At 35.6% G+C, this 24,660-nt stretch overlaps 1 protein-coding gene across 2 annotated transcripts in view; it reads right to left on the bottom strand.

Annotated features, from left to right (window-relative positions):
• Nucleotides 1-20,714, bottom strand: part of Slc30a9 (solute carrier family 30 member 9) — a 96,043-nt gene extending 75,329 nt beyond the window's left edge. Inside the window, exons 1-3 of one of the 2 annotated variants that reach the window (XM_013356254.4) lie at nucleotides 20,450-20,714; nucleotides 11,787-11,954; nucleotides 9,379-9,432 (exon numbers count right to left, since the gene is read on the bottom strand). In XM_013356254.4, coding sequence (XP_013211708.2) covers nucleotides 9,379-9,432; nucleotides 11,787-11,954; nucleotides 20,450-20,561 — 334 coding nt within the window. In that variant the 5' untranslated portion in view covers nucleotides 20,562-20,714. The remainder of the gene's footprint in view (nucleotides 1-9,378; nucleotides 9,433-11,786; nucleotides 11,955-20,449) is intronic. The other variant, XM_005319948.5, reaches the window with a different exon arrangement.
• Between the last annotated feature and the right edge of the window lie 3,946 nt (nucleotides 20,715-24,660).

The following is a 24,660-nucleotide window of genomic DNA, read 5'->3' as shown; positions in this document are numbered from 1 at the left end:
CTATAAGAAACAAAACAAACATACAGAGTCTTTCCACTTAAAACAGTTCTAGAGACATTATTCAATGTAGAAAAGATGACTAATAAAGTCTTGAGACAACTGTTTAATCTTCCATCACTCATTTTTATGAATGAATTTTCTTTTAAATGAAACTGGAATCCCACCATAGACAAAAGGAAATTCCAGGTCAATTAATTGCTTAAATATTAGTGCATTTATAGCCTCATGGTGACAACAGAGAATATTTTTATCATAAATGGACACATACTGCTAATTAAAATTCAGAAATCTATTCATCAAAGGATTCCATTAAAAATAAGAAAAAAGAAAGAAAAAAATCTCAAACTGGAAGAAGATATTTCCGACAAATAGTACTGACAAGGATTAGAATAAAGAATGGGTTTTTTAAAAAAAATTTTTTTAGATGTTGATGAACTTTTATTTTAATCATTTATTTATATGTAATGCTGAGAATCAAACCCAAGGCCTCACATATGCTAGGCAAGTGCTCTTACCACTGAGCCACAACTCCAGCCCCTAGAATAAAGAATGTTTAGACTTACCCAGATCAATAAGAAAAAGACAGCACACTAGAAAAAAAATGTGAATAAACTTGCACAGAAAAGGAAATACAAATAACTAGAAAATTTATTAAAACCTGAGTGTTTCATTATTAATAGAATCCAAATAAAACACAGAATGCCATTTTACAACTACAGATTAGGAAAAGTAAAAACATGACCATTAGGGTTTAGACAGGAGTTGCTGCTGTTAATGCAAGAGGTGAAACAATTAGATTATAAGAGCTACAACTTAACCAATGGACTAATCCATTTGATGAATTAGTAACTTGAAAGGACTACTATATTGGGTGGTAACTATAGGTGGATAGGGCATGGTTGATAAAAATACATGTCTGGGGGGTGTGCCCTTGGGAATTATAACCTGTCCTCCTGGATACTCACCTTCTCTCTCTGCTTCCTGGCTTCGATAAACTGACAGCTTTCCTCCACCAAACCCTTTTGCCTTGATGTTCAGCCTCAGCTTGGACCCAGAACAAAGGAGCTGACTGATCATAGACTGAACCTCTGAAACCATGAGCCCATGATAAATTTTCCTCCTCTAAGGTGTTCTGGTGAGGTATTCTGGTCACACAGCAATGAAAACCTAAGTAACACAATGATACTACCTAATGTAAATAAAGGTAGGAGGAAACAGAACCCACTGCTGATAAATATATAGGCACAATTACCTTGGTTTAAAAAAAAAAAAGTTGGGGCTAGGGTTGTGACTCAGTGGTAGAGCGCTCGCCTAACACGTGCAAGGCCCTAGGTTTGATCCTCAGCACCGCATAAAAATAAAAGTATTGTGTCCACTACAACTAAAAAATATTTACTAAAAAAAAGTTGGCATTATCTAATATGATTGAACATAAGCATTAGTTATAATACAGCAATTCTCCTAGGTCAATATATCTGGCTTCAAGAAACCCTTACACAAGGGCACAAGAGGTATGTGAATGTTCAGAGAAGTATTCTTTTCTGTGTTAAACAGCCCAAATGCTCATCCATAAGAGAATACACAAACAAATCATGTTGTATTCATATATCACCTCATATAGCAATGAAAAATAATAAACAAGTTATGGTTATCTTTCTTTAGGCTCTTACTATGTACCAAATACTATCTAAGCACTTTACAAGTATCAACTCATTTAAATCACACAGTGATTTAAACACTGTGTTTAAATCAGTGCAGGTTATAACCATCTCCATGAAAATCAATAAATCACACACATACACCAATAGTTACGATAAATCTTAGCAACAAAATTTATTGAAAAAATCATACAATAAATAAGTTATCACAACCAAGTTGAAAACAGACAAAACTAAATAGTCTGACATGCATAAAAATATGCAAAGCTATATTCTCTGCCTTTTTTAAAAAATAATTTTAGTTGTAGATGGACACAATGTCTTTATTTATTTATTTTTACATGATTCTGAGGATTGAATCCAGTGCCTCAAGTGTGCAAGGCAGGGGCTCTACCACTGAGCTACAGGACCCCCTTCCCCCCTTTTTAAATCAAGGAACTTAAACACAAGAATCAGGATGGCAGAAATACACAGGACAAATGGAGATATGAGAAGAATGTGATCAAACAGCACATGCCTGTAATCCCAGTGTTTTATGAGGTTAAGGCAGCAGGATCGCAAGTTCAAAGCTAGCCTCAGCAACTTAATGAGGCCCTAAGCAACTCAGCAAGAACTGGTCTCTAAACAGAATATAAAAAAGGGCAGGGGGGGGTGCTGGGGTTGCGGCTCTGTGGTAGAGTGCTCGCCTAGCATGTGTCGGGCACTGGGTTCGATCCTCAGCACCACATAAACATAAAATAAAGATATTGTGTCCACCTATAGCTAAAAAGGGGGAGGGACTGGGGATGGGGCTTAGTGGTTAAGTGCCTTTGAGTTCAATCCTCAGTACCAAAAAAAAAAGGAAAGTTGTTAGGCTGAGTAATAAATTATAAGATAATGATTTTATTTTCTGACTTACAAATAAAATGATATTATAGTATACCTGTATCAAATATTACACCTGTAAAAAATTTTAAAACATTTTCCTTTATTAAAATTTATATCCTGAGGATGAGAATATAGATCAATAATAGAGCACTTGCCTAGCATGTACAAGGCCCTGGGTTTGATTCCCAGTACTGTAAAGTACAATTAAATGGCTAAAATTATATTCTCATTCAACAATAAAAAATTTTTTCAGAGTTTAATCACAGCTAACATTTACTCAGCATGTAATATGCGTCATGTGTTTTCCTGTGTGCTTTATGTGTATTTCATTTAACCATCAGAAAATCACTTTGACATAAGTCATAAATCAAGAGATAAGTCTTGTGAAGAAACCAAAGCACAGAGAGGTCATAACTTCCCCCCAAAGTCAAACAGCTAGTACTTTAAACACAAGACACAGTCAGGATTGAAAACCAGGGCATTTTGATTAGACTACACTCTTAACCACTTTCCTATATTTATGTTTAAAATAATATTTGATTTAAGCTGGCATAGTGGTACATGACTGTAATACTAGCTATTTGGGAAGCTGAAGCAGAAGGATTTTCAAGCTGGAGGCCAGCACGAGCAATTTAGCAATCCTCTAGGGATTTAGCTCAGTGGTAGCCCACCTACCTAGAATGTGTGAGGCCCTGGGTTTGTTCCCCAGAACTAAATAAATAGATTTATAAGTAGGTATTTGTTTATTTTTCTCATGGGGAAAAAAGAAGAGGTTGGGGCTGGGTCATGGTAGAGCTCAGTGGTAGGGCAATCGCCAAGCATGTGTGGTACTGGGCTCAATCCTCAGCACCACATAAAAATAAATAAATAAATAGGCATAGAAAATCTATTTTAAAAAAATAAGAGGTTAGAAGTGAATCGTGTTAATAGTGACATGAAGATCATTGGAACTTTTTGATAAGCTTGGAAGAGTAGGAATAAAAGAAGTATCTAGACTTTCAACAGGAGAGGAAAAAGGAATTAAGAAAAGGTTGATTGTATTTGATGTACAGGTGAGAGTGATGAAGTACAGGGGGATAAATGTTGGTGTATATAATACATTAAGACGATAATCACATGAACAAAATCCTTGAGCAGATGAGCTAACACGGGATCCAGAATATAAACAAAGTCTCTGAAAACATGTAACGAAATAAAAATTAACTGTTAGGGTTTGGATATGAGGTGTCCTCCAAAACTCCTGTGTTAATGTAGGAATATTCAGAGGTTAAATAATTAAGATAGTTGTAATCTAATCAGCACATCAATAATTTGAAATTACCACTATACTGGGTAGTTAACTATAGGCAGATGAGGTATGGCTGAAGGCAACAGAGTCTTTGGGGGCATATCCCTGGGGATCATATATTGTCCTCCTGGCTACTCTCTTCTGCATCCTTGCAGTCATGAGATGAGCAGCTTTCCTCCTTCCTCCTGGCCTCAGGCTCAGAGCATCGATGTCCACCAACATGGACTGAGACCTCTGAAACCATGAGTCCAAAATAAACTTTTCCTCCTCTAAGTTGCTCTTGTTGGGTATTTTGGTTTCAGTGACCAAAAGTTGACTAAAACACTAAAAGTTGACTAAAAAATATACATATTTATAACATGAGTGTATTTAAATATAGAACACCATTAAGTCTGACCACTTGATTGTGATACATCTGTACTTGTGATACATCTTACTATTTTCAGTTTACCATCCCTTTTTCTTTGTTTTTATTTTTACTTCGACTTTTGCCATTTGTTAGATTGATCAAATTTTCAATATCTTCCACCCACCCTATCCCCACAATTGCTGGTTGTAATTTATAAGATTATATTTCTACTATTTAATTGAACATATTTTCTAAGTAACTACATAGTTATTCAGTATCTCTACCTTTCTCTGAAATAAGAAAAAAAAACTTTACCACTGAACACTTCTTTCATCTTGGGGGGTAGTTATATAGAGGCAGAATGCCTTTATTTATTTTTATGAGGTGCCCCAGCCCCACCTTACTACTCTGGATTAAAATTTGGGTATTTAATATTAAAAGAACATTTATTATTTCTATTATCAATACTTAACCTTTTCAACACATTGTATCCATTTCTTATTCTTCATTGTTTCTTTTATATTTCATATCTTCTTTCTTCCCCCTGGATTTATTCCACCTCTTAAAGATATATATGCTTTTTTTTATTGGTTGTTCACAACATTACAAAGCTCTTGACATATCATATTTCATACATTAGATTGAAGTGGGTTATGAACTCCCAATTTTACCCCAAATGCAGATTACAGAATCACGTCGGTTACACATCCACAATTTTACATAATGCCCTATTAGTAATTGTTGTATTCTGCTACCTTTCCTATCCCCTACTATCCCCCTCCCCTTCCCTCACATCTTCTCTCTCTACCCCTTCTACTGTAATTCATTTCTCTCCTTGTTTATTTTCCCATTCCCCTCACAACCTCTTATATGTAATTTTGTATAGCAATGAGGGTCTCCCTTCATTTCCATGCAATTTCCCTTTTCTCTCCCTTTCCTTCCCATCTCATGTCTCTGTTTAATGTAATCTTTTCTTCCTGCTCTTCCTCCCTGCTCTGTTCATAGTTGCCCTCATTATATCAAAGAAGACATTTGGTATTTGTTTTTTAGGGATTGGCTAGCTTCACTAAGCATCATCTGCTCTAGTGCCATCCATTTCCCTGCAAATTCCATGATTTTGTCATTTTTAAGTGCTGCGTAATATTACATGGTGTATAAATGCCACATTTTTTTTATCCATTCATCTATTGAAGGGCATCTGGGTTGGTTCCACAGTCTAGCTATTGTGAATTGTACTGCTATGAACATCGATGTGGCAGTATCCCTGTAGCATGCTCGATATATATGCTTTAATAGTTTTCTAATGTGTGTGGGTTGGTCATTAACATTCATCTTTATATGTGTGATAACATGTTGATTTTGCCTTCACTCTAGAATGATTATTTAGATCATTATAAAATTCTATGATAGCATTCATTTTTCCTCTCTTTCATGGATAATACTCCAAATCATTCCCCCTCTTTTGTTTGCTGCACACTGTTGCACATAAAAAGTCTACTTGAAAAGAGCAACAACTAGGGGGGAAAAGAGCAACAACTATACTTACAGCATTCTCAACTTTTCTCTTTGGCAGCTTTTGTTTTGTTTCTCGTTTGGGTTTTTAAGTTGTGATTATTCTACAAGGTGCCTAGTGTGCATTTCTTTTTACTTATCCTGCTTAATATTCAAAACATACTTTTGTCCAGGCATGGGAGTGCATGCCTGTAATCTCAGGGACTTGAGAAGCTAAGCCAGGAGGATCACAAGTTTGAGGCCAGCCTCAGCAACTTGGTGACACCCTAAGCAACTCAGTGAGACCCTGTTTAAAAGTAAATAAATATAACGAAAAAATAAAAAGGGCTGGGGATGTAGCTCAGGATAAACTGTCTCTGGGTTCAATGCCACTACCAAAAAAAATACACACGCATATGTATGTGTTTATATAGATATATATGCATACACACGTACACTTTTGATTAAGGATTTGTTATTCCCAAATTCACAAAAATTTTCATCCATTCTCTCCTACCAATTCTTATTCTTTCTCTGAAATGCCTATTAAATATAAACTAGAGTTTCATGCTTTTTTTGGTAGATGGACAGAATACTTTGTATATTTTTATGTGGTACTGAGGACTAAACCCAGTGCCTCACATATGCTAGGCAAGCACTCTACCACTGAACCACAATCCCAGTCCCTCTGCTTCTCAAGTGCTCTTATTTTTTTGAAAATCTTTCTGCTTTTCCCTGCACCTTCAAGTGAATTTTAATTTACTAATTCTCTATTGACAATAACTATTTAATCCACTTATTTTTTATTCAGTAACTATATTTCCATTCCTAAAATTTATAGCTGTCTCTTATTCATATTTATTTGTTCTGGTTTTATTTTGACTAGTTGGTGTATTCATTCTTTTTAATGAATGAGTCCTTCATTTATACTGAGGATATTAAACTTATTTTAAAGCAATTCAGGCCATTACTTTTTATTTTTTTAATATTTATTTCTTAGTTGGACACAATACCTTTATCTTATTTATTTATTTTTATGTGGTGCTGAGGATCGAACCCAGGGCCTCGCACGTGCAAGGCTAGTGCTCTGCCCCTGAGCCACAACCCCAGCCCGCCATTTTTTTAATTATTTTTTTAGTTGTAGATACAAACAATACCTTTATTTATTTATTTCTATGTGGTGCTGAGGATCGAACCCAGTGCCAGGCGAGAGTGCTCTACCACTGAGCTACAGCCCCAGCCCCTGTTATTATTTTTATTTCATTGAGAATTAGTATATATCTGTTCACCCCTTCTTCATGCTGTCAAACTCGGAACTCAATCTGATCTCTCTCTCTAGAACCAGATCACATATCGCCTGTTTGAAAGTTTAACCCCTGGGCTGGGCTGGCAGTGGATAGGAAGGTAGCTCCGTATTAGAGCACTTGATAAGCATGTGTGAGACCTTGGGATCAATACCCAGTGCTGGGGGATGTCCTATTCTTCAATTCAGTCTCCATTCCAGCAAATAGCAGGTTTCAATTAACAGTCTTCTTTCTTCCTCCCTAGACCTGTATCTTCTTATATGACACAGCCTCTGTGGTAGCAAATGGAATAGCTTCCTTATGTATAGGGATGCATGGGTAAGTTCAAATAGTGTGACTCCGGTACTTGGCTATTCATGCAGCACTTGTAGATCCATCACCCTAAACAAACCAAATTCCTAGCTACCACTACCTGCTTACAGACCCAGAGCCCAGATACTTCTGTTCTATTTCTTGGATATAACATGAGATTTTTGCTGCTGTTTCTTTTTGGCACAGAATATAGCTTCCATTTTCTTTTTTTCTTTTTATATGTTACCTATCACTCTAGTGAGAAATAGGATGCGTGCCTCAAAACATGTATTCATATTTTCATCAGAAGTTCTACCTAACCACTGACTTACCTTCTTTCAAAACCCATATGAAAGAATTAACAGACTAAGCACGAACAAAGGCAAAACTGAAATAAAAGCAAAAACCTCTTACATGTAATTTTTGGTATATTCCTTGGCAATTATTTTTCAGTAAAAATAATAGGGGAAATGACTGTATGTAATATGTTTCAATTACTAAAGCATGTACAAAAAAAATCTTAAAAAGGTTTTAACTACTGACTAAATCTTAAGTGGGTTATGATGGCATATTTGGTTAATTAAAATAGGCTTACGCCTACTTTAAAAACACTTCTACTTTCTTAATAACTAAAGCCCATAACATCTGACACTGAAGAATTAAATAATTATTATGACTGTTATTGCTATAAAGTTATAAAACTTTAAACAAAGCATCTTTCTCTACAGAACCTACTTATCAAGTTTTTAAAAATTTGTTTTGGGAACAGAGAGCAAGGCAGAGACAAGTAGAGGGAAGAGGTAGAGTAGTTAAGTTTTCAATACATTGGTGTCTGAAAAACTGAAGTCTATCATCAAAGGTTTCAGAAAAGTCCTCCTTTTCACAATAATTAACCAAATCACATAAAACAAAATGAGTTGCTCTACGATAGATACTTCTGAATATTTTTTCTCACTGCAAACTCTCTAGATCTTACTAAATATATAGTGTTATGAAGCACAAATAAGAATGTTTTGGTAAATGGCTCAAACACAGGTATGAATACTTATTTTGCATACCACCATCTTAATAAACTCATGCTGTATCACTAGAGTAGAATCTTTATGATTTCAATAAGTAACCAAATAGTCTATCCACAAATATCTCCAGACATTTGTTTTAAGTTCAAATCCTAGCTGTTCAATTCACATCTGCTATCATTAGAAAAAATTAAAACTAATTTTACTAAAATTTAAAACATCTCAATGCTCCTTAAAAATTTAAGGATGCCTTAGCAGGTCTCTGCTTTTTAATGAGCTGTTCCTAACTTTACCATGTGTTTTGAATTATTCAAAAATCAATCTCAAATCCTTAAATATACAAATTATCTTTCAATCAAGCAATTACTTGGTGCTTATGTGATGGCTAACAAGGTCTAATTTTGCCTTAGCAAATCTTGAAAAATAGAACCACAAATATAACCATCAATAAACAATTTACTTCTAATATAAGAAAATAATGTAACATTTTTATTCCAGTAAACAGAGTAAAAAGAAAACTAGTCATGGATGTCAATTTTAAAGATTCTGTACAGTGGAATCAACACTTAATATTTTTGTCCGAGTCTGTGTTTACCTGAGAAGAGCATTATATTTTATCCCTAATTATATTATCTCATCATCTGTTTCTTCTTTATTCACTGTGTTATAACTACTTAATTCTAGAACTTAAGAGACTCATTACATTCTATACTCCTTCATCTTATAATACCCAACTATCAAACAATATTTATCCCAGCAGTTCTGTATTGCAAAAGAAAGAAGAAACTGGCTGAAAGTGTACAATTAAACCCAAAGGGAATTTTCCCCTACCACAGTACTTACCATACAATATCTTTCTGCTCAATTTTCTGCTTTAGTAATAAAGAACACATAAACTCAGAGTTCATTTGTTGCCATATAAGAGGTACTCAATAAATATTTCTTGAGTGAATTAATGAATAAATCAATAAACAAAGTACTTTATTTTAATGCTGCATGGCATACTACATACCTGGAACAAAACCTTTTAAAATGCATCACTTATCTAGCAAAAAATAATCCAGAAAAAAGAAAAATGAAATAAAAGCAAGATCTCTACAGAATAAACTACCTTTTCTCCTGGTTTCTACTGAATCTTGTACTCTTTGAGCTTCCATAGTCATCGCTGTAGAAGGAATGCAGAAGACCAGAGAATAAGACTAGGTTCTGCTAAAGATGTGTTGGGGTACTGGGTACAGTGGCACACACCTGTAATCCCAGGGACTCTACTGGTAGAGTAAGGCAAGAGGATCACAAGTTGAGGCCAGTCTCAGCAACTTGTGAGGCCCTCAGCAACTTAGCAAGACCGGACTCAAAACAAAAAATTAAAAAGGGCAATGGATAGCTCAGTGGTAATGCACCCCTGAGTTCCATTTCTGGTACCAAAAAGTAAAAAAAATTAAATAAAAATATGAAAGTGGGGGTCAAACAGGAAATACCCAGATATAAAGCTACATACATAATTTAACTGTGAGCCAGAAATAAATAGCACACACAGAAAGCAATAATAATTAGGCTTACCTGTACTTTGGTGTTAAGTAGTATGGGAGGAAAAAAACAAAAACTCCCTTGAAAATCCTAAGAACAAGTCAATCCTAAACCTTCACATGTGCAGTCTGAATCTGCACCAATAATGGAGTCTAAAAAATCTAAAGCAGAGAATCTAACTTAATATTGTCCCAAGTTGTGTACCCAGCAGCTAACAGAAGCAGAAGCAAAAGTAAACATTCTAGTCAAAGACAGCATCTTCTATCCAGGTAAAGATCAAATATTGTTTCAAAATAAAATAACTGCATGGAATAAGCAAATCACAGTTAAGAAACAGATACAAAATGAAAGCAAGATAGAGAGGAAAATGACAATATAGTGAGAATCAGAATTTTACATAGCCATTTTCAGTCACATTTGATAAAGTAATAAAAAGAGAAACTTGAAAATACACACAAGGAATGACAGATCAAGCAAGGTGAAAAACTTTTTTTGTAGAAATGAAATACATAGTCATTGAATTTGGAAACCTAATATACATAACTAACCAGTAGATTAGAGGCAACTAAAGAGGAAATGAGCCTGGCACAATAGCACCCCATAATCCCAGCAGCTCGGGAGGCTAAGGCAGGAGGATCTGAGTTCAAAGCCAGTCTCAGCAACTTAGCGAGGCACTCAGTAACTCAATGAGACCCTGTCCCCAATAAAAATATTATAAAAAGGGCTGAGGATGTGGCTCAGGGGTTAAGCACCCATGGGATCAATTCCCAGTGTCAAAAAAAAAAAAATAGAGGAAATTAGTGAACTCAGTAAACCTGAGGAAATAATCTAGAATGCAGGCAAAAAGATAAACAAACAGAAAATATAAAGAGAGAATTTAGAGACATAAAAAACAAAGTATAAAAATCCAACTTTTTTTTTTTCTTTTGCAGTACTGGGGTTTAAACCCAGTACCTTGAGCCACATCCCTAGTCCCTTTTGTTTTAAAACAGGGTCTTGTTAAGTTGCCCAGGCTGGCCTCAAACGTGATCCTCCTGCCTCAACCTCCCCAATCACTGGGATTACGTGTGTTGTTCCACTGTACCTGCTCCAGAAGCAACATATTGCATAATTGTAATTCCAGAGAAAGATAATAGAGAAGTAGTAAGAAATAATATCTGTCAAAACTTGTAGAAAGTGTACAGTTTATGTGCCTACTTCAGAAAAGGAAGGCTCATTACTAATAAGCAAAGTATTTTACTGTTAATAAAAGAATGATAGAATAAACCTAAAGCAAGCAAAAATGAGGCTATAACTAAAGAGTAGAAATCATGAAATAAAAAATAAATATGAGGGGCTGGAGTTGTGGCTCAGTGGTGGTGTGCTTGCCTTATATGCATGGGGCACTGGGTTTGATCCTCAGTACTAAATAAATAAATAAATGAATAAATAAAAGTATTATGTACTACAACTAAAAAAATTATGAAAAGAAATAAATATACAATATGATGGTTCAGAGTAAAAAATTAATATTTGAAAAATAATAAAAAGGGCTGGGGTTGTGGCTCAGAGGTAGAGCGCTCGATCCTTAGCTCCACATAAAGCAAAATGAAGACATTGTATCCACCTATAAGTAAAAACTAAATATTTTTAAAAAATAATAATAAAAAACAAAGATTTGACACAATTTATTTAAAAATAAGATAGATATTGGGAATGAAAAAAGAACTATCTGTGCAACTGAGGATGAACAGAATATTATGAGCTTTATGGCAATATATTAAAAATTCAGTTTAAATGTAAAAATTCCTAGAAAAAATATAACTTACCAAAACTGAATCAAAAAGAAATAGAAAAACTAAAGAAATTAAAGCAGCAGTTTAATAGATCCCACAAAGAAAATACAAGTCAGGCTACTTTTACAAACTCTATCAGATATTCAAGGAGCATATAATTTTACACAAACCATTCAAGTATACAGGAAAAAAAAAAGATCTAAAAGTTTATACATACCTGTTTCATCTAATGATGGTACTTTTTCCACTCTGAGAGTTTGTGATCCCTGTCCTTCTTTCTGAACATTTGTAGAGTACAACTTTACTTGACTCAGTACACAAATATGTGGGTGACTATAGGGAACCATGTATGCAAAACTTCCAGCTGTCACTAAATTCCGCCATTCTAAAAGAAAAAAATATATTTTAATTTCACACCAACTCCTAGATGCACAATAACAATCTGCCTTCACTGGAGGTATCTCCCTAAGTATAGAGGAACATTTTGTAAAGAAAAAATACATTTTAAATTTTTTTTCTCTAATTTGTAAATTTATGTGGCAACTTAAAAAACACTTAAAGGCAAAACATTCATATTTGGGTATTCTGAAAAAAGTATCTATCTAGACAGATACTCTTTGTTTTGTATGCTAGTTGCATACTAAAAAAAAAAGTTGGCATAAATAGTAACAAAAACAGCATGGTACTGGCACCAAAACAGACTGGTAGACCAATGGTACAGAATAGAGGACACAGAGACTAACCCACAAAATTACAATTATCTTACATTAGACAAAGGTGCCAAAAACGTGCGTTGGAGAAAAGATAGCCTCTCCAACAAATGGTGCTGGGAAAACTGGAAATCCATATGCAACAAAATGAAATTAAACCCCTATCTCTCACCATGCACAAAATTCAACTCAAAATGGATCAAGGACTTAGGAATAAAACCAAAGACCCTGCCTCTAATAGAAGAAAAAGTAGCCCTAACCTCTATTATGTGGGATCAGGCCCTGACTTCCTTAATAAGACTCTGCTGGTGCAAGAATTAAAATCAAGAATCAATAAATGGGATAGATTCAAACTAAAAAGTTTCTTCTCAGCAAAAGAAACAATCTGTGAGGTAAATAGAGAGCCTACATCTTGTGAGCAAATCTTTACCCTTCACACAACAGATAGAGCACTCATCTCTAGGATATATAAAGAACTCAAAATGCTAAACACCAAAAAACAAATAACCCAATCAATAAATGGGCCAAGGACCCGAACAGATACTTCTCAGAAGATGATATACAATCAATCAACAAATATATGAAAAAATGTTTATCATCACTAGCAATCAGAGAAGAGCAAATCAAAACTATTCTAAGATTTCATCTCACTCCAGTCAGAATGACAGCTATTATGAATACAAACAATAATAAGTATTGGCAAGGATGTGGGGGAAAAGGTACACTCTCATACATTGCTGGTGGGGCTGAAACTTGGTGCAGCCAATACAGAAAGCAGTATGGAGATTTCTTGGAAAATTGGGAATGGAACCACCATTTGACCCAGCTATCCCTCTCCTCAGACTATACCCAAAGGACTTAAAAATAACATACTACTACAGGGAAACAGCCACATCAATGTTTATAGCTACACAATTCACAATAGCTAAACTGTGGAACCAACCTAGATGCCCTTCAATAGATGAAGGATAAAAAAAAATGTGGCATATATACACAATGGAATATTACTCAGCAATAAAAGAGAATAAAATCATGGCATTTGCAGGTAAATAGATGGAGTTGGAGAAGATAATGCTAAGTGAAGTTAGCCAATCCCCCCAAACCAAATGCCGAATGTTTTCTCTGATATAAGGAGGCTGATTCACAGCTGGGTAAGGAAGGGAAGCATGGGAGAAATAGATGAACTCTGAATAGGGTAGAGGGGTGGGAGAGGGAGGGAGAGGGCATGGGGTTAGAAATGATAGTGGAATGTGATGGATATTATTATCATGTATGAAGACATGAATTGGTGTCAATACATTTTGTATACAAGCAGAGATATGAAAAATTGTGCTCTATATATGTAATAGGAATTGTTATGCATTCTGCTGTCATATATGAATAATTTTTTTAAAGTTGGCGTATTTTTCAAAATAGAAGACTCCATGGAGGCGGTAGGGTGTCAGGAGGGCTTTCTACTCAAAATTATTCCCTGCCTTCTTTTCACTTGCTGGAGATTCATTAATGTAATTATAGTGACATTAATTAATTATAAACATTAATTAATTCATATTGTCACTTATTTCTAATCAGATAATTAGATCAACATTTGGTGAGATGTCTCTATATATGGATATTTTAATTGAGGAAAGAATAAGAAGACTAATTATGAAGTACTTCAGTTGTTGCTTCTGTGTTGACCCTGGGCTTTGCAGGACTAAAGGAGAATATAGTCCACTTTGCACTAAAGTGATAGAAAAGCAATGTCTTTACATTCTGGCGACTCTCCTTTTTACTATGAGTACTTAGAATTCCCCTTTTAGAAAGAACTCAAAAATTCTGTCTAGACACAATTCATATTCTTTGAAGTTTTAGATGAAATCATATTGTAGATAATCTAGTTTTTCTAAGTGAAGGGTTGAGCAGTTCAGAACTGAAATTTTCTAACTTAATAATAATCATGCAAAAATCTTAATTCATGTATGTGTGTATGCAAATATATACCTTCTGAAATAAAGAAAAACCTTTTCTTAAAGGCACAGAGAATACATCAGAAATACAGTTTATTGTGAATGCTGAAGATAATTTAAAGAGCACAAAGGACATAAGGCAATATTATTCACTCAAGTTTTAGGCTTGGAATTTATTTTCTTGGAAAATATATTCCACAATGGCACTTTCACTTATTTGGCAAATTGCTGGAGGTCCAGTATATTTTTAGCCATTTGCATCTATTTCCTAAAGCTGAGTAGACAAAACATAACTTGGAAGATTCCTGCACAATGTAACCAGTTAGCAAAATTAACTAGTGAAACAAGAGCTCAAGAAGTCCCCCTAAGAAATCCATGCTCTAGATAAGCTTCTTCTTCACTGGGGACGCTGGCATTCTGACTTTTCAGTCCTATTCAAAATAACTTTTATAACTGTTCCTCAACAAGGACTATATGGCACCAACACTTTTTCTCATCCATTAATGAAATACTTTTATAGAGTTTGTGCTAAAGTATTTAAAGAGAGATTACTCCACAGCCTAAAAAATCCTTCCTCAGAAGATGACTTTTTTCTTATGACCTGATGCTAGTTTTTCAAAATTCATTTTTAAAATATTTTGTTAAAGTCCAAACATATACAAAGATAATAAAAACAGTACAATAAACTTTCACATATTTGTTACTGACTTTCAACAATTATAAACTCATGGGAAATCTTGCCACATGTCTAATTGTACCAATATCTACACACTACCATATTAAACTAAATCAAATCTCAAACAGCAAATAATATCATTCATAAATACTTAAGTATATATATCTAAGAGGCATATTAAGATGTCTTTTAATTCTCTTTAAAGTTGCAGAATGTCTTTTTTATGGGTGTGGGTGGGAAGGTACCAGGGATTGAACTCAGGGGCACTTGACCATTGAGCCACATCCCTAGACCTATTTTGCATTTATTTAGAGACAGTGTCTCACTGAGTTGCTTGTCACCTCACTTTTGCTGAGGCTGGCTTTGAACTTGCAATCCTCCTGTCTCATCCTTCTGAGGTACAGGGATTACAGGCGTTCACCATGGCACCCAGCAGAATCTCTTTTTTTCTTTTTTTTGACTGAACATATTTATGTTGAACCAGCTGTCTTGAATTTTTGTCCTGGTAGTTTCTTAGAATTCAGATCCTGCGGACTGAATTCCTAAGGTGGTGTTTAACCTATTTGATATATTTTAATCCATTTCAATCATTATCTGGATTAATGCTAAAATTGTTCCATTCTTGGCCAGTAGGGGGGTCTCTTCAAATCTTTTACCCTATTCTAGTAATCTTAACTTCCTAATGAACTATTCTGAAAGTTCTTAATTTTTACCCTCAGTAGAAATTCAGGCATCTGCAACTTTAAAAGTATATATTTGGCATCAAGACACAAAACTGATTATATTTTAAAAACTAAACAGGACCTTATATGAGTCAAACAATCAAACAAATGTAGTTAGTAACTAAGCAGCAGCAGCAGCAGCAGCAGAATCAACCATTTGCTGTAAGAATTATGAACTAATTAATTCTAGCACGCAGTAATGTAGTAAAAAATACTACCACTATTATTGCCCTTTCTTGTAGGTGACATCTAAAATAAGCTATGCATGGAATATCAGTCCTTAGTTTGGCACTCAGTAGTCTACCAAACTGGACAAGGCCTTTCTTATTGCTGGACATGTAAGGGCTGTTTTTCATCAAGATTGTGGAATATCAGTCCAGTCACAAACATCACTAGTCATTCAAAACAATTCTCTGCTTTTATTTTACTGTTATTTCCTCCATAGCTCCTGAAGACCACTGCTCCTGATCACCAGTTGTCCTCTATTTCCAGTCTGGTTTGTCACCCATCACTTACTCTAGGTTTCAGGGGAAAAAAAAAAAATGGCCTTTGTGTTTAGACTGCAAACAACAAAAAGAAATTCCTTTTTTCCCAAAGTGACATCTATGGTATATGTTGATTCTACAGAAACACTAGCTAAAAACAAAAAGATTGCTTGAAGTTTGAGCTTATTTCTGGCTAATTGCAAGATAAGAATCAAGCTACTGCTTGGAGTTTGAGCTTATTTCTGGCTAATTTCAAGACAAGAATCAAACTTGTAGCCTCTTTTCCAGATGTCAGTCGCCTTTCTGAAGAAAACTGGTTCAGTAGTTTTTTACCCAAAATTTTGAAATCACTGACATATAAAAATTAAATAATTATTATAATTATTACTAAAGAGGTTACTAAGTGTGAATTTGAAAAACGTACAGAATGCAAAGACTATTCTTCATGGTATTATTTATCATAGAAAAAACAGAAACAACTTAAATGTTCCCTAGCAGAAAAATGATCACATAAGGCAGGCCCCTATATTTTCATTAAAAATTTCTAATAAGAAGGATAAAAGCATGAGACTAATACACTATGATTTTGACTACTAAAAATGTGACTAGTAAAATATTGTGATTATGTATAATTTTTACTTTATGCCTTCTACTATTCTGTACTAAAAAATATCTATAGTAATAAACTAAAAATATATCCATTGCTAAATTATCTAGAAAATTTTCAAGGTCTTATCATCATCATAACTTATAATACAGTCTATGATGTGACTTCTCTAGGACACAGTAAGGAACAGGTCTTTTTTTTTTTTTTTTTTTTTTGAGTAAGGAAACAACATGTGATGCTAACAAATTCCCGTACTGCATCTTGGCATGCATCGCTATTATCTTAATTCTTCTTGACATTTAGAAAAACTAAAAACAATAAAAAAAACATTTACCATTGAGGATTTACCAAGTACTATTCATCCTGCTAAAGGCTTTTTACATACTATCAACTTAATTCTCCAAAACATATGTCAAATCTATTCTCTCATCTCCATTGCTAACCAGCATCATCCTAACACAACCCTGCTTGCCTCAATAACTTCATAGTCCCCTATCTCCTCTATCCATACTCCACCCTTTCCAATCCATTCTTCACCCAGTAGTCACAGTGTATTTTTATAACACTGCCTTTTGTTTTTAAACTAGTGGCCTAAAAGGGTCTAACAACTCTCAAACTTCATTTCATTCCACCTACCTCATACCCCAGGCACAGCAGATTTCTTTTTGCTCCAGAATAGTACTCATGGTTCCACGTTGCTTTCTGGTTTGCTCACTCCCCTAGATTTTAACCTGGCTTGCTTATTTTCATCTTTCACGAAATGAAAAGTCCAAGGCCAGCACTAACAAAATGGCCCTCTTGGTTACTTTCTAGTCCATCACTCTGCTTTTTTTCTTTTACAGCAGTTTAGACTTCATATTTTGGGTATCTGACCAATAAAGATGGAAACTGTCTTGCTCAGGACTAAATACTACCTACAAAAACAATGCCTAGCATCTCTCTGCAGAATGATTCCCACTCAACAAATACCCCATGAGGTACATACTAGACAATAAGTAGTAAATTCTTCAAAGGTATATGTCTATATTTTTCAGTGTTTGGAGCATTTGTACATTCCTATCGGCGGATAAAATTTCTTTATTGATTTATTATTTTCTTTGACCATTTTTCTACTGGAATGTTCACAAGTTTCTTTTATTTTCTTTCTTATTTTTTTTCTTTTTCTTTCTTTTTTTTTTTTTTTTTTTTTTTTGGTACCAGGGATTAAACTCAGGAGTGCTTATTCCTAATTTTGAGACAGGGTCTTGCTGTGTTGCTGAGGATCGCTTTGAGCTTATGATCCTCCAACATCAGCCTCCCACGAAGCTGGGATTAAAAGTATGCACCACCATGCTCAGCTGTAAAAATTCTTATAAATTAGGGATACTGACTCAAGAATATACTATCCAATAGTCTCTGTGAATTGAGCATTTGAAGTGTGGGTTAATCTAAACTGAGAATTGTTGGAAGTGTAAAATACTGGATTCTGAAGACTTAATAAAGAAAGAAAATGTAAAACAGCTTAATAATTGAGAGGAAGGGGCTAAAAATGCTTCTGAATGTGTAAAGTATACACAGAACCCTTTAAACAGCTGACTTAATTTTCAAACTCAGAGTAGTGACATCAAGTTATTGAAGAAAACTGGAGTTTCCATTCTCTGTAACTCATGATTCAGATACTTTTAAGTTTATAAAGGCTTCAATTGCCCTTTGATTTCCTGCACTCTCCCATGCCTGAAATGAGAACTGCTCCCTATAACTCAATTTTAAAAATGATTGTATGGTTGAAATGTTTTGAACATACTGGGAAATTTTATTAATTTATGTTTACATTTTTAAATATGGCTACCAAACAACTCAGAATGGGGTTCTCATTGTTTTTGTACAGGAAAGCTCTTGAATACTATTTTGCCTTTAAAGGAATGCCTCATCTTTTTTTTTCAAATCAAGCAACTGTTTTCCTCAAGGTTTCCTCCTCTCTTTATTCTCTTCCTCAGCAACATAGGCACATAGGCGCTTTCGAAGCAAAAACTGACTTTGTAAAACATCTGTTTTTTGGATCCCTTCCTCCCAACCAAAAAAAAAAAAGGTTCTTCAAATAGTGTTTTCTTCTCAGAGGCATTGAGTTCAAATAGTATTTTTTCCCAATGTTTTTTTTTAATACTTTTACTTATTTATTTTTTATTTATTTATTTTTATATGGTGCTGAGGATTGAACCCAGTGCCTCACATATGTGAGGCAATCACTCTGCCCTTGTGCCACAATCGCAGCCCATGGTTTTTAAATTTTATTATAATTATGGTTCCCTTTTAAAAAGTGTTTCAGTATTAAACTAAATTCCCACAAACATGGTTATATTTAAAACCCAGTGTTTTCAACCCACTTTAATTGTTGTAGTACTAAACATTTCAAAGAACTTTGCAAAGTCATCCTGACTAGTTAGAGTGGTAATTATTATCTATGTTTCACAGATGGATGAGACAAAGAGTGTACATAATTTCCAGCTAAAGAGAACAGGGATTTCAAATTACACTATTTCAATATTTTACCAACATTAAGTTTAGATTAAATTTAGCAACCAATAAATGTAATTTCATTGTAAAATGCCAAACTGTTTGATTAATAGAAACAATTACTTGAGGACTTTTGGAGTATAGTATATAACCAGATGATTCATTATGTTCATTAGCGAGTCAGGTATATTGTCACTATAAAAAAAACTCAATAGTTACACTTTTCTATCACTAACAAAATGCACCGAGAACTATACTGTTAAAATAAATCCGTTTAATATTTTAAGAACTAGGTTTTACATTTATTACAGTTGTAAGACAAATATATTCTAATTTATTTTCACAGCACACAACGTAAGCCAATTTACAAACCCAATTACTGCAACTTCCATCTTCTATTGGAAGGTGGCAACATGTTACACATTTTCAAACATTAATTTTTTGAAAATGTTTTTGTAAATAATCCTTGCATTCCCAAGTATCTGGAGGATTCTATTAGGGACAAATTTAGTTCATCTCCCTCAGGGTTCCCATCTGTTCCTGATGTCAAGCTACTGCAAAAACAGGGTATGACTGATTGATTACAAGCTCAATGTTCATTTGAAACCTCTCTAACAAATTTAAGTAAGAAAAAAAAAAATCTGAACCACCTTTCCCTCTCCTAGGTTACTACTGCTCCAGGAAATATTTCACCAGTGGGACTGTTAGATGAACTGAGAGTTCTTTTGTTTTGCGCTCCAAAATGGGATTCATTCAATGCCTGTGGGATGCCCTCATACTTCTTAATCCGTAATGTTGTGTGACATCTCCCACTTTTCTTTTAGGAAATTTAAGAAACCAAGTTGAGAGCAGCGAAAGAATCTCTCAGTCAAAAGTGCTAAGTGAAGGTGAGTTCGTGAGATCAAAAAGCTCAGGAACTCTGCGGATCCGCCATTTCCGACTGACTAGGGGCTCATCACCCGACACCACGAAGCGCACGTTAAGGTTTTGTTTATTACAAAGAGGTCAGCTTCAGGGACCGGCGGGCCGGCCGGGGCTGGGGCTGCAGGCGGCACCAGGATCAGGAGTACCTGTCACGTCCGTTGAGGGATGGGCAGGCTGACCCCTAAAGGCGGAGTCCGGAAAGAAAGGTTCTGGGGTTGGGAAAGGGCAAGGTGATCACTGCCCGAAGTGACGCGCCGAGCCTAAGTCCGGCCCGGCCCGGCCCGCGGAACCAGCGGCCAGCACGGGACACTCACCCTGGCGGTCGCTGGAGCCACGGGCAGCTGCCGTGCGGCGCAGATGAAGCCGGCAGAAAGAGGACCAGCTCCATCGGTAGGCCGCAGCGGCGGCGGCCAAGCCCGGTAACATCCTGGCGGGGCAGAGGCCCCTACTCGGACACCGCCTCCTGCCTCGGCGCCGCCGCCAGCACCAACTGCCTCCATAGACTGGACACCAGCAAACACGGATGCCTACGCCGCCTAAGGCGGCCTCAACGACCCGGAAATCGTAATGATATTTAATGACGCCCGCTTTGGAAACAGCGGAAATGACGTAACGCGCTAAGCGCGAATCGCGAGCCTTCCCTATGTAAACGGCCCGCTCGAGAGGGCGTGGCGGTCGGTGGAAGTGGGTGTTGCCCTGTATTCTGTTCGTACCAGTGCTTTTGCTTGCGCTGGGCTGGAAATCATCACTCCCCTTATTTGCGTTTTAGCGCCACGAAAACCGTGAGAGAAGCGACGGCCTTTGGGAACGATGCCTCTTCTTTCTTTGACTTCTTTTAACTGGGCTTTGTAGCCTGAGCCATGGTGTTGGAAATGGGAGGAAAGGTGAGAAGGAGTCTTCCTCAGTACTTCCCCTAGAAGTCCTCGAACTCATGGTTCTTCGTTCTCCTTGTAACACCGTTGTGTAATCAATGTCAAGAAAGTAAGAAGTACGCACTTGGGAATTACTTGCCCAATTTGTGAACCTGAGATTCTCGTCTGTAATATAATAAAATTAGAGATTTTATGTGTTTGTGATAATTTGGGATAAACGAAGGTGTGGAAATTTGGAAACAATCTGGTCCCTAGGAGAAAGAAACCTGAACAACGTTCAATACAAGCCTGTTTATTTCTGATATGCTTGTTAGGGCCTTAGCTCAAATTCAAGAGAGGTCTTTGATGACCCAACCTGTAACTGGTGTCGTCATTCTGTACCTCGTTGCCAAGTGTACTTTTCTTCGAAACGCTATTTGAAATTATTTATTATTTTGTTTTCTGCCTCCTGGAGTAGAAAATAAGCACCATGATATTGGAATTCTCCGTTTCTACATTGCTGTTTTCAAGGGGCTAAAACAGTGCCTGGCACAAACTGAATGATGGTTTGTTTTAGTCTGAGTGGCTCAACTGTATTACTACAAGATAACTACTTAGAGAGGAATTTAATTAGTATGTTCCTAATTTAAACAGAATCAACATAGTCTTTTATACCAATTAAGTATAATCAGGTGAATGAGTAAATAGTTACAAGAATGGAAAGTAAATTTAACAGAAATTCAACTTTCTGTGTGTGGCCCACACCTGTAACCCTAACAACTTGGGAAGTTGAGACAGGATGATCACAAGTTAAAGGTCAGCCTCTGCAATTTAGCCAGGCCCTAAGCAACTTAGCAAGACCCTGTCTCAAAATAAAGAAATAAAAAGGGCTGGAGGTGTAATTCATTGGTAAAGTGCCCCTGGGATAAATCCTCCATACAAATTTTTTTTTCAACTTTATGATAAAAAAATACACAAAGGCTTCTAACTTTATAGTAAATGTATGTAAAATATTCATTAACATTTATGAATAATTCTTTCTGAACAAAATTAACCTAACGTTTTGCATTGTTAAAGTGGTCCTGGTTTCCACTGTCATTTTAATGATCAAAGTAAGTGCTTAAGTTTTGTTTTGTTTTGTGCAATGGAATTTTATTCTTTTTAATCTAGTTTTTAATCTTAGAGGAATATACTTTTCTGATAAGAAACTTTTAAGATGTATTTTATGTAGGCGTTAAAGTAATTTTAACAATAGCCATGTGATGTGAAGAACTTAATACTGATATATAGTAAATTTTCACTATGTGTTTTTCCCTGCCCTCCTTTTTTGGGGGGTAGGGGAGGGTACCAGGGATTGAACCTAGGAACACTCAACCACTGAGCTGCATTCCCAGCCCTACTTTGTATTTTATTTAGAGACAGGGTCTCAATGAGTTGCTTAGTGCCTGGCCACTGCTAAGGCTGGCTTTAAACTTGGAATTCTCCTACCTCTGCTTCCTGACCTGCTAGTATTTTAAGCATGTGCCACCATGCCTGGCTCTACCCTCCTTTTTCTTGGTATAGGCAGGTATAACTTGATGTAGACAATTTTTACAAACCTCCAGTAGCCTTGATTTGCCAAATAAGTTTGAAAAATAATGGATCATACTATTATTTTATTTAACCCTGCACAAGGCTTGAAATACTTCTATATTGCTCTTTACACCCACATCATATACTTGTCCTGCTAGATAGTCTTCAAAATTTTCCCAAGTCTTGAAAAATTAATGTCAGTTTGAGAGTTCCTTAGGAAATTTTCCTTTTAATTCTTTGAGAAATCCCATCCTTACTAAGAAATTTTACTTTTATGCTCCTTGACACACATTCAGCATTTGCCTGTATGTATTAAACAGGTAAGATTCCAGCATCATAGAGTTTATTTTCTGTTGAAGGAGGAAACAAATTTTTTTGCGGGGAGGGGTATAATAGAGATTGAACTCAGTGTCTAACCATTGAGCTACATACCCAGCCCTTTATTTTTTTGAGACAAGGTCTCACTAAATCCTTAGGGCTTGCTAAGTTCCTGAGGTTGGCTTTGAACTTGCAATCTTCCTGCCTCAGCCTCCCAAGCCACTGGAATTACAGCATGTGCGACTGTACCCAGCTGATACAGAAAATTTAAACACATAATTTTAAATAATGATAGTAGTAGAAATATTGATTATTTACTGAACCTTTAGGTCCATTACACCCTTCCTAACACCTTATCAAATTCTAGATGAAGAAACTAAGGCACAAAGACCTTTCTCTTAAGCTCCACTCTTTACTTTAGAGTCAGTGGGTACTATTCTTTCAAAGATTTGAATGACAATGTGATCTCAATTTTTTTCTGGAATGTAGATGAAGAGTGAGAATTTTCCCAGAAACTCTTAAACATCATTTTATGTGTGATCAATGTAATTTTAGTTTGTATGAGTTTCATGAAGATTCCTGATATAAAAAGATGCCTAAAAATAGACAACTGTTATGTCAGATAGAAGGAAATAGATGCAGGAAAGAGGTCAAGTGTCATTTTAATTTCCATACACTATAACTCCTGTAAGGTTCTCTATTAACTCTGAAGTCCCAACACCGTTCAGAAACTTGCTTCTAAAACTGAATTGACTATTCCTTGGTTTCATCCTGTTTGTTGATAGCTTTGGGGAAATGATGATTCAGATCATGAGACAAACTTGGCTGGTTACCTGGAAAACTGACTTAGATAATCCATTAGAAAATAAATCCAGTGGCTATCCTAAGGCACATCAGAAACACAAATTTAGCACAGATATATTAGTTGCCATTATGTTCTTTTTCCTCAGGCGAAAGAAGGAGCTGTCCCATGAGAACACCTTTATCATAACGTATGGATAAAAATGATAATCATGGCTACCAAGAGTGTCACACTCTGCCGTGGTCAAAAGTAAAGTGGATGTGCACAGACACATTTTGTACATATAGGCAAACTTCTCCTGCATAAATAAAGAAAGGGCAACTTGGAGTTGATATGATTTCAGACCAGGTTGCTAATCCTCCCTTTCATTTTCCAGAAGTTGAGATTTTTTCCTCCCATTTCATTAAGCAAGTATGTGATAGGAAAAAAAAGAAGAAGAGTGTGATAGAACATGGAATCAGACTCTGGTCCTTTGACTCCAAATCTCTATATGTGCTGAGAAAGGGGGTGGGGGAAAAGGGTAGGTTATTCTCACAGATCCTCCACCTCTGACATTCTAAGTTGTTTGTGGGTTTGTTTGGTTTTTTTGTCACAATTTTTTATAAATACACACACACACTTTGTTCAGAAGTTAGTATGATTGGGATTACAGTTGGGGAAAGAGTTACTAAATATGCTTGGGGACAAAAGAAACTGAACATTTGGGTAATATTTGTTGTGAGAAAAAAAACTAGGGACGGAACATGGAGATTTGGTACTTCTTGAGAAGACAATATTTGTGGAGTCATTTTTTTTCCTTGAAACCACAGTTAGACACACCAAGAGAAATTCTCATTCAATTTTTTTTTCTTTTTTAGAATTTAATTTAGCGAGGCCCTAAGCAATTTAGCAAGACCCTGTCTCAAAATAAAAAAATAAAAAGGGCTGGGGATGTAGTTCATTGGTAAAGTGAAAATAAATCCAGTGGTATTTTTTGTTGAAG

The sequence above is a fragment of the Ictidomys tridecemlineatus genome, chromosome 9 (assembly GCF_052094955.1).
Source record: "Ictidomys tridecemlineatus isolate mIctTri1 chromosome 9, mIctTri1.hap1, whole genome shotgun sequence".
NCBI classification, from domain to species: Eukaryota; Metazoa; Chordata; class Mammalia; order Rodentia; family Sciuridae; genus Ictidomys; species Ictidomys tridecemlineatus.
Note: the sequence above shows the minus strand (reverse complement) of the source record. Positions and strands in the feature narration are given on the sequence as shown.